The sequence below is a fragment of the Chiloscyllium punctatum genome, chromosome 39 (genome assembly GCF_047496795.1).
Source record: "Chiloscyllium punctatum isolate Juve2018m chromosome 39, sChiPun1.3, whole genome shotgun sequence".
Classification (NCBI taxonomy): Eukaryota; Metazoa; Chordata; class Chondrichthyes; order Orectolobiformes; family Hemiscylliidae; genus Chiloscyllium; species Chiloscyllium punctatum.
In genome coordinates, this window is record NC_092777.1 from 18,591,745 (window position 1) to 18,603,090 (window position 11,346).

The 11,346-nt window shown below is 43.5% G+C and overlaps 1 protein-coding gene across 1 annotated transcript in view; it reads left to right on the top strand.

Annotated features, from left to right (window-relative positions):
• Positions 1-5,188, top strand: part of hs3st3l (heparan sulfate (glucosamine) 3-O-sulfotransferase 3-like) — a 147,459-nt gene extending 142,271 nt beyond the window's left edge. The window contains exon 2 of the mRNA XM_072558252.1: positions 3,758-5,188. Coding sequence (XP_072414353.1) covers positions 3,758-4,376 — 619 coding nt within the window. The 3' untranslated portion in view covers positions 4,377-5,188. The remainder of the gene's footprint in view (positions 1-3,757) is intronic.
• Positions 5,189-11,346: the final 6,158 nt, after the last annotated feature.

The following is an 11,346-nucleotide window of genomic DNA, read 5'->3' on the forward strand; positions in this document are numbered from 1 at the left end:
GTGCCACATGAGGGGGAAGGCTTTTGATTTCAGCCACGACCAGCCTATCGTCTGTTGTTGTCGCAGGAGGTGAGATGGGGTCGGAGGCTTTAGAAACCATGGGAGGGTGAGTAAGATGCAATCACTGCTCTTATATAATCAGGGTGCATAGAGCTGGTCCTTAGTGTTACTCCCACCTCAGCTGACTGCGGGGCTTGGAATAATTCCTGAGGGTGATTCTCAAAGTGTGTCAGGCGCCCTAGTCAGAGAGACAAAGAGCTGATTCTGGGGACACATCTAGTCTGAATCCATGGAATATCCAGAAGTTTTGCAGTGAGACTGATGGGCTCAGGCTATCTCCATGCTTGCCTGGTATACTCTGCACCTAGCTACAGCCTTGTATCAACTTTTGTCTGCTCTGTTTCTTTTCTTTGCGGACAATACAGTCCGTACATATACATTCGTGTAATGATACTGGCGCAAAATGGGAGTAAGATACATCCAGAGTTTGCCTCAGGAAGGACAGAATAGTTTCCTACAGTTTCTGTGTAATTGTTTAAGCTCCTTTCTAATTGTTTGCCTTCACTGAGACCTGCCCTACACTCTTCCTTTCGGTGCATCTTCATAACGTCAGTGGACACTATATTAAAAGTGGAAAAACTTCTGCCAACATTCAATACCCAATGCTTTACTAGAAGGCGGAACTAATGATTGAGTTCTCCTTTTTCCTCTTTATTAATTTGAAAATCACATAACCAGGTTATAGTCCAACAGGTTTATTTGGAAGTACAAGCTTTAATTGTTACCTGATGCAGGAGCAGCGCTACGAAACCTTGTACTTGCAAATAACCTGTTGGACTATAACCTGGTGTCGTGTGATTTTTAACTGTGTCCACCCCAATCCAACACCGGCATCTCCCAATCATGGCTCTTTGTTAAAGCTGATGTGTCCATTTGGATATGGTAGTGAGATTAGGGGAAGTTGTTGTGGCAAAATGGGTACATTGAAAGGCAATTATTCACCCACAAGAATTTCCATGGGTTTGAATTTGAGTGTTGCCCCCATGTTGCCCCCTGTTCAATAGCAGGTAACAGAAATGTGCAGTAGTGGTTGCAAATTTTGCAATACTATCAGAGGAACATTTTGATGTAACCCATCTCTGTTTAATGTTAAGCTTACCATGCTTTAGATTGAGAACTACTTCACACTATACTGTGCTTTTAATGTAAAGAAATGATCTAAGATGCCCCCATAGGCAAATAAATCTTTATTGTTCAGTGCATGGAGCAGCCAGTTGTGAGGTGGCATGGCTGAAATAAGAATTCTCCTTCCTATCACGGCTTTCACAACCTCAGGATGCCATTAAAAACAGCTTCACAGCCAACATGGTGTCTTTGAAGTGTACGTCATTACACTACTGCAGGAAATGCAGCAGCTACATTATGCACAGAAAACTCTCAAAACACGACCATGTGATGAATGTTGGACAGAGATTAAATTACTTACAGCATGGAAACAGGCCCTTCGGCCCAACAAGTCCACACTGACCCTCCGAAGAGCAACTCACTCAGACCCATTCCCCTACATTTACGCCTTCACCTAACACTACGGGCAATTTAGCATGGCCAATTCACCTGACCTGCACATTTTTGGACTGTGGGAGGAAACCAACGCACACACAGGGAGAACGTGCAAACTCCACACAGACAGTTGCCTGAGGCAGGAATTGAACCCAGGTCTCTGGCGTTGTGAGGCAGCAGTGCTAACCACCATGCCACCTGAGCTTGAGGAATAGATGGAAGAGCCATCTTGACTCAAAACATTAGCTTGCTTTCTCTCTTGCCTGACCTGCTGTGATCTCCAGCATTTGTTATTTTCATTTGAAATAACTCCCCTTGCTCTTCTTTGAATATTGTCTCAAGATCTTTTGCAACTGAGAGTTAGAACCTCTATTTAACATCCTACAGACTGCACTTCTGTCAGTGCCATGCTCCCTTAGTAATGCACAGCTGTGTCGACCTGGTTGATGTGTTTAAGTCTCTAACATGAGACTTGAACCAACAACTTTCTGACGCTGAGGTGGTGAGGCGTACCTTCTTCTATTAAAGTAAGCACCATAATTATTATCCTGAGGTAAATTTCCAAGGTGCCATATTAACTCCATTAGAAATGAGGAGCAGTTATATCATGGATAGAGTACAGATTAAACAGACCTGTAGCTTTAAGACAGCCACATATCGTCATCACGCATCTCATCTTAAGTCACTCTCACTGTGTTATTGGAGTCAGTGTAGTCAGGACATGTGTGTGTAACTTACAGGAGCATTAGCCAGCATCGAACCCATCCTGCGGGTGTATGTCCACCTTATAAATAGTAACTGTTGTAAATTATATCAGATATCAGACTCAAGAAGAACTGGACCCTGTGTGGTATTTGTGATCTGAACTGAGATGTAGTAATCTCCAAATTGGCACCACAGCAGGTGACACTCAGCTCCTTTCATTAATGTTACTGGAGACACAATGACAGTCTGAAAGCACACAAAATGTACATGTGACAGGGGCTGACATTACACCATTCTAACCTCATTATTATCAGGCCCCATTCAACATTAAAGACAAACAAGTTACTTAGTTCAAGGTGCCCATTTTCTGTCATATAAATAATCTTTTTTTAACCTTTGAAAATAAACAGGGAGTGTCAGAGTCATAGAGTCAGTGAGTCATATAGTATAGAAAGAGATCCTTTGGTCCAACCAGTCTACACCAAACTAAACTAGTCCCTCCTGCCTGCTCCTGACACATATCCCTCTAAACCTTTCCTATTCATGTCCCCATCCAAATGTCTTTTAATTGTTGTAACTGTACCCCCATCCACCACTTCCTCAGGAGATTCATTCCACACACAAACAACCCTCTATGTAAAAAAATCTGCCTTTTATGCCTTTTTAAAATCTCTCTCCTCACCTTAAAAATGTGCCTCCAAGTCTTGAAATCAAGAATCCTAGGGAAAAGATAACGACCATTAACTCTATCTATATACTTCATTATTTAATAAACTTCGATCAGGTCACCTCTCAACCTTCTAGTCTTCAGTGAAGAAAACCCAGCCTATCCAACCTTTCTTTATATAACTCAAATCTTGCAATCATTTAGTAGATCAAACAGCATGTGTGGATTGAGGAAGCTAGACTTTCAGATGAATGGAATTAGAATCATAGAGTCATACAGCACTGAAACAGACCCTTTGGTCCAACCAGTCCATGCTGACCATAATCACAAACTAAACTAGTCCCACCTGCCTGCGCTTGGCCCATATCCCTCCAAACCTTTCCTAATCATGTACTTATCCAAATGTCTTTTAAACGTTGTAACTGTACCTGTATCCATTTCTTCATCTGGAGGTTCATAACCAAGGCCCTGCTTTTAATTGTGTAAATCCTGCCCTAAGTTTAGACCATCTGAGTTGTTAGTGCATCTGAGGTGTTAGTGACTATCTTCCAGATGTTACCTGACCACTGCAACCATGATCTGTTTTGGGTTCAGATTTACGACATCCACAGGTATTTTGACTTCCATATTCAACTCAATTCCCATTGAAATGCGGCACACCTACTGTTGACTCCATTCAATTTGTGAAGGTTTGAGTATCTCCACCTTGTGATTGGAAGATGTGCAAGCATCTTTGATTGTGACTCTTTGAGGATAGGTGTTAGTGGGCATATGTGGGATTCTCACTGGGCACTTAACGACTAACTTCTCTGTGATTCCTTGCAGGAACCTGATGCCCAAAGCACTTGATGGTCAGATTGTAATGGAGAAGACGCCTAGGTATTTTGTGACAGCAGAAGCCCCGGGGCGTATTCACGCTATGTCCAAGGACACCAAGCTGATTGTGGTTGTACGGGACCCAGTGACTCGAGCGATTTCAGACTACACCCAGATCATCTCCAAAGCACCGGGCATCCCCGGATTTGAAACGCTCACTTTCAAAAACAGGACTACAGGCCTGATTGACGCGTCCTGGAGCCCAATATGGATTGGGATCTATGCTCAGCATTTGGAGAACTGGCTCCAGTATTTCCCCTTGTCTCAGATGCACTTTGTCAGTGGGGAAAGGCTGATCAGTGATCCAGCTGGAGAACTGGGAAAAGTCCAGGACTTCCTGGGCCTGCAGAGAATGATAACGGACGAACATTTCTTCTTCAATGAGACCAAGGGTTTCCCTTGCCTGAAGAAGCCACAGGGCAATGGCAAACCTCACTGCCTTGGCAAAACGAAAGGCCGGATCCATCCTGACATTGACCCAGAAGTGATAGAAAAACTGCGGGAATTCTACCGGCCTTTCAACCATCATTTCTATCAAATGACAGGGCAGAACTTTGGCTGGGAATGAAGGAGTCTAGGAGAGGCCACCCATTGAAGAAGGACTGAAACACTTGCTGGAAAGGAGGAGATATCGATCAGGGCACCAACAGATCCAAGTTCTCACGTGATGTCAAAGATGTAGTCCATACATTCATCATCCACAGCAGGACTCCTGTCAGGGATATGGGCGTTCTGCATCTACTGAGTGACAGACTGTGGGAGGGACTGGGTGTCTGAGTGTGAAGACCCAGACTACGGATGATTTCACTCAATATTTACTCAAATCTTCATCCCACCTTTAAAAGGGCAATGTTCATCTTGCGAGGCAGATTGACTTTATTTTTTGCTTGCAATGGTCCTGAGTAATTTTTTAAAAAATATATGCATATATATAAATAGATATATTGATATATATCTATTAACAGCAGTGTCTGTAAAGTGAATAATGTCAGGGCTAAAAATCCCTTTAGATTCACTTGCACTCAAAAACTACCACAGAAAGTTGCCGTTTTAATTAAGGAATGCTTTCGCTGTCCTATGTCACGTTGTATTGTGATTTATCACTTCCTTCGTGTCTTCACAGTTACTGCTTTGTTGTAACAGCAGTGTTCTGACATCATCGATGAGCTTAACTGCTTGCATTGTTTTACTTTAATTTCTAATAGTCCTGAAACTAATTTCCTTTCTCTTCTCTATATTACGACCTGTGATATAAATGAAAGGAGAACAGTGGGGGATAGCTCAGTTGCTCCACTTGTGGGAAAAGCTTTTATAATTCACTTTGTGCTTGCCATGAAGAAATCCTCCACTCTCATCGAATAAAGCCAGTCTTCTATTGTTCTCTGTTGTGTATCCTTTCTATTTGTTGTACATATTATATATATGTGTGTGTGTGTGTGTGTGTGTGTGTGGTCATTTCTCACAAAATCATTCTATTTTTTACTGTTGCAGTAAAGTCCACATAACCGAAGTAATGCTGCTTCTCTTTTTTTGTCTCATTTGAGCATTTTTTTGAAACTTCAACAAAAAAAAAACACATTTCTGAGCACCTGCAGGCAATGATTGCCTGAAAATGATGGCCATGTATAAGGAACGGTCTACAATCTACTACTGCCACCACCAAACACAACCCCAAAGCCCCATCCCCCTCAATACACCACACACACACACATACACACATACAAACACACACTCACTGTCTCACACACACAATCTCTCTCACACACATGCATTCATCTCACTCACTCTCTCTCTGACACACACTCACACATAGGTACACTCTAACTAACGCACACACACTCACTCACTCTCCCTCACACACAACCTCTCTCATAAACATGCACTCATCTCGCTCACTGTCTCTCTCACACACACGCTCACACACAGGCACACTCTAACTAACACACACACACATTTAGGTATAGTCCTTGTAACTGAGCCCCTGCAAATACAGATACAGTTTGGGGAACATCACTATTCCCCACCCACCCAACGTACCCATTACTCCCTCTCCCTTGTTCCTTGCAAATATTGATACTACTTGGTGGACCCATTCAATGCAAGCCTTGGATATATTTATGAGAAACTCCTTGAAAACTTAACATAGGCTGAGAAGCCCCTCGTTTCAGTGGGCAACTCAAATGAAAACACAGCTGTCACTGCAGAAAATGTATTTAGTACTAGTGTACAGCAACAGAAATAATATTAGTTAGTCAACAAAAATGTAAATCTGGTGATTTCATTGGGATCTCCTTAAGGACCCTCTTACTTCCAGGGATGACACTTTGAGAACACCGACTTTTAATTAAGGGCGAACAACAAGAAGCAACTGATGGAAGTGTGATATACTGCTCGAGTGCAGCAATTTTACTATTAGCTATTCCCTGGGGCAGTCAAAATGCCAGTCTCTGTGTTGAACTGAATGATAATAAGTCACTTGCTGTAACAAATCACTTGCTTTTCATATGACGCATTCGCTAATTTAGCCATCTCCATTCTAATGTATGTAAGAAGATTCACGTGCCTCCCATCATCAGTGCAGCCCTTAATTATCTAGTTGATGCAAACCCTTCTCGACTCCTGGGAGTTTAATCTGAATAAAACAGTCAGAACTTACTTCTGGTGTTATAAAAGCTATCTGTCTCCTGCTTCCGTTCTCTTTATTTGTGGTGCGCTTATGAGCAGCTTCCAAAGTCGAAACTGTGTTTTCCTCCAGGGAGCATGATAAACTCTGTCACTCTGCTATGCTTCCTGGATGATTATATCTTGTGTGGTAATGGCAAGGTATTCTCCTTTTTGGTCATTCTTACGTTGATCAGATGTTCTGGTTTTGCTGGGGCTCTCCCAGACTTTCACTAAATGCTCCACCATACTGACAATCACCCCCAAATTAATTCTATCTCCCAATTTTCAGCTTTCCCATTCATTGAGTCTGAGTTGCATCGATCCCCTTGGATTTGCCCATGGATCACCCTTTGCTCTGCAGTATTACATTATCGAAAGGGAGAGATGGTGGCATTGTGGTAAGGTCACTGGCCTTGTCTCATGATGAGCTAGACTAATACTCAGGGGGTCCCAGATGCAAATCCCACCATGGGCAGCTCCTGGCATCTACATTCCATTAACTAAATCTGAATAGTTTCTGACATGGTGACCATCAAACCTCACTGATTGTTGTAAAAATCTGTTTGGTTCAATTATCCTCCACATTAATCTGGTGTAGCCCACACGTGACTCCACACCCGCAATAAGTTGGATGACTCTTCAATGCTCTCTGAAATGGTCTAGCAAACCGATGGTGCAAAGGGCATTTGGGAATGGGCAATGCAAAGTTGAAATACTGTGCACAGTTTTGGTCTCCTTGTGTAAGGAAAGATGGTCTGGTTACTGGAGGAAGTGCAGTGAAGTTTTACCAGACAGATTCCTGGGATGGCAGCATTGATGTCTGAAGAGATTGGTTAGGACTATACTCAAGACCTTGGAGTGCAGGTTCATAGCTCCTTGAAAGTGGAGTTGCAGGTAGATAGGATAGTGAAGAAGATGTTTGGTATGGTTTCTTTTATTGGCCAGAGTATTGAGTACAGGAGTTGGGAGGTCATGTTGCGGCTGTACAGGACATTGGTTAGGCCACTGTTGGAATATTGCATGCAATTCTGGTTTCCTTTCTATTGGAAAGATGTTGTGAAACTAGAAAGGGTTCAGAAAAGATTTACGAGGATATTGCCAGGGTTGGAGGATTTGAGCTATGTGGAGAGGCTGAACAGGCTGGGGCTGTTTTCCCTGGAGCGTCCTTATAGAGGGGTGACCTTATAGAGGTTTATAAAATTATGAGGGGCATGGATTGGATAAATAGACAAAGTCTTTTCCCTGTGGTGGGGCAGTCCTGAACTAGAGGGCATAGGTTTAGGGTGAGGGGGAAAGATATAAAAGAGACCTAAGGAGCAACTTTTTCACGCAGAGGGTGGTACGTGTATGGAATGAGCTGTCAGAGGATGTGGTGGAGGCTGGTACAATTGCAACATTTAAGAGGCATTTGGATGGGTATATGAATAGGAAGGGTTTGGAGGGATATGGGCTAGGTGCTGGTAGGTGGGACTAGATTGGGTTGGGATATCTGGTCTGCATGGATGGTTTGGACCGAAGGGTCTGTTTCCGTGCTGTACATCTCAATGACTCTATGACTCTATACTCACTGGAGTTTAGAAGAATAAAGGGAAGTCTCATAGGAACATATAAAAGTCTAGCAGAACTGGACCTGGGTAAAACACTGGAAGGATATTCTTGATGGCCATGGAGTCCAGAACCAGGGGGGTCACAATTTAAGGATAGATCGGCCATGTCGGGTTGCGATGAGGAGACATTTCTGCACCCATAGGATGGTGAGCCTGTAAAGTTCTCCGTCACAGAAATTGATTGAGGCCAAATCATTGAATGCTTTCAAGGAGTTAGATATAGTTCTCAGAGCTAAAAGGTATCAAAGGGTGTGGGAAGAAAGTGGGAACATGTTACTGAGTTGGATGATCAGTTATGATTATATTGAGGAGCAGAGTAGGCTCAAAAGGCCGAATAGCCTCCTTCATCTCCTATTTTCCATGTTCCAATGTTAAATACCTGCTATTGACAACTATATCTCACAAAATACTTATTTATCAAAGGTACATTTCCAGACAATGCCTGGATAGCACTGCCAGCTGAGGTAGCAGGGAATGGGCAGCAGGAAGGTGAAAGGAGCTGGTGCAGTAGCAGGGTCTGATTTCCCCAGCAATTCAAACACGGTTTTATGGCCACTCCATCGGTTCCCATCATAAAAACAGAGAAAGTGAAGCCTCTGAGGAACTACAAAGATAAATTGTTTTTTGTTGTCAGGAAACATTTCCTCAGGGACTGTGGTCACCCAAGTCATTACAATGGTCCATCACATTGACAGAGAATTCAAACAAAATCTACAGAACAATCTGAGCAGTTAAATCATCCCAAATTTTAATATCCTCCATGTGCTGGAAACCAGGCCTGAGAGAGTTTGAGGCCTTTACCCTCTGACTCTGCACCCCCACCAAATCCCCTTGCTGGTTCATCATATTATGCTCCTCGTTTGTAAGTGGGCAGATTTGAAATGAGGAAATAGGAGCACACTATAAAGATACAGGTCAGGTCGGATGAAGCCATGACTACAGTCTGATTTGCAATTTCAGTTTGAATGGGGAATGGGGAGGGAAAGGGGAAGGCTTTGCTCAGTTTCTCTGTCCGTCCAATCAAGCTGAGAAATGGATGGAACCTGATGATAATCTGATCCTGGGTCAAACTTGCCAGTAGCTGTTCCCATCTATTGACCAGAAGTTCATCGGCATATTATAGAAACAGGGCCCTGATTTCACTGCTGCAAATCCCCAGACAGCACTTTCCAAACCTGTAATCTCTACCACGTAGAAAGACAAGGGCAGCACATGCGTGGGTCACCACTCGCTGCAGGTTCCCCTCCATTTCCTGACTTGGAAATATAGCACCATTCTTTCAGTGTCGCTAGGTCAAAATCCTGGAAATTCCCTCCCTTTTAGTATTGTAGGTCAACCTACAGTATACAGACTACCGCAAGACAGAAAGCTACAGGGCTGTGAGCTGTGTGCAGAAAGATGGGATATGAAAGGGCATCTGGGTTGGCATGGACAATGTGGGCCAAAAGGTCCCTTTCTGTACTGTATCAATTCTACAGTTCTAAGGAGGCTCACTCCCACCTTCTCAAGTGCAATATAAAAGGGCAACAAACTAGTTTACCTGGCAACGCCCACATCCCTGAAAAGAATACACATCCCTAATATACTTGGGGATTGAATGACAAGTATAAGTTGTACTATCACATTGGAGGAGTGTAAGAGCAGGTCTAATGAGGAGATAGCCGGCTTAAAGAAACAACAGGCTGGCTTGTGTTGGCAGTGTGTGGATCTATCACAGGGGCATCACTGGCAGGATGTTGAGCAGAGGAGTTTCCATATCACAGAGAGAAACAGCATGTTCATGTAATCAATCTCAGAGCAGGATTGCAAGCTGCTTACTTCCCTCCCTGTCTAGATTGAGCAAGGTGTGTGAAATTGTGTGAGCCATAAACTGGGAAAGCGAACAAGTGAGCCTGACATGCAATAACCAAAGGCAGCGGGCACTTACATCTCCCATTAAATGAAGTGGTCACCATTTATAGAGATGAAATAGCCTTCAAACCTATTGCACTGTTGGGTTAAAGAGATTACACGAGAAAATCACTGGATGGGTAATAGCCTGGCCATCACAAAGAGAATTTATATTAAAAACCTGACAAAAACTCACAAGGAAGTCTGTGGAGGTTGGAAAGGGCATCCATGATGTGGAGAGACAATGGCCAGAGTTACAGGGCATCGCAAATCAACACGGCCAGGAGTCAATTGTCCAATCATAATACTTACAAATCTGTGTGGAATATCACCCAGTTTCTGTCTGCCATCACTCAGTTGTCACACTTTCTCACCCCTGGGTCACAAGGTGTCTGGTTCAAGTCCCACACTAGGGTTTGAGCCTGGCACTCCAATGTACTACTGAGGGAGTGCTGCACTGCCAGAGATGCTGTTTTATTAGATAACATAGTAAAAGGAGTACCAACAGCTGTGTGAATGGCGGAGGGAGGGGGGTGTGGGAGATCCCATAACACTTATTAGGTGTCTTTGTCAATATGTAGCACTCATTAAAAACTCCAGTCGTCATCTGGTTAGCTCAGAGAGAAACCTTAGTAATCCCTAGACCATAGGGGGTTTGCTGATCGTAATGATACTTTCCATTGCTCTATTGTAGGAGGTGAGCATTACTGACTATGTGGCTTGTATTGCCCATCTCTAACACACCTTGAGAAGGTGATAGTTGCTGTCTTGGGTTCAGATTACCAACCACTAGCAACTCCTTGGGATCATAGATTCCCTACAGGGTGGAAGAAGGCCATTCAGCCCATTGAGTCCACATCAATCCACTGAACAGCATCCCACCCAGACCCATCTCACTCCCCTACCCCTGTAACCCTGCATTTCCCATGGCTAATCCACCTAACTTGCATATTCCCAGACACTAAATGTAATTTTCCATGGCCAATCCACCTAACCTGCACATTTTTGGATTGTGGGAGGAAACCAGAGCATCCAGGTGAAACCCACAGAGAGAATGTGCAAACTCCACACAGCCACCCAAGGCTGGAATTGAACCTGGGTCCCTGGCGCTGTGAGGCAGCAGTGCTGACCACTGAGCCACACTGATTGGAGTAGCTTGTTGCCAGCAATCCTCCTTTTCATGCTGAGTCTATGAGCCTTATCAGTTGCGGAGGATGGATCACTGGTGAGTCTTAAAAGAAGAGGCATTTGTCTTAAGTAATAAGTTATAGTTTATTGCTTAATAGGAATAAGTACATAGTTACAACTATAAAGAGCCAGGGGTTATAAAAAGAAAGAAAAAAAATAAACAGGAGTGTACCCTTTGATGTGAAGGGC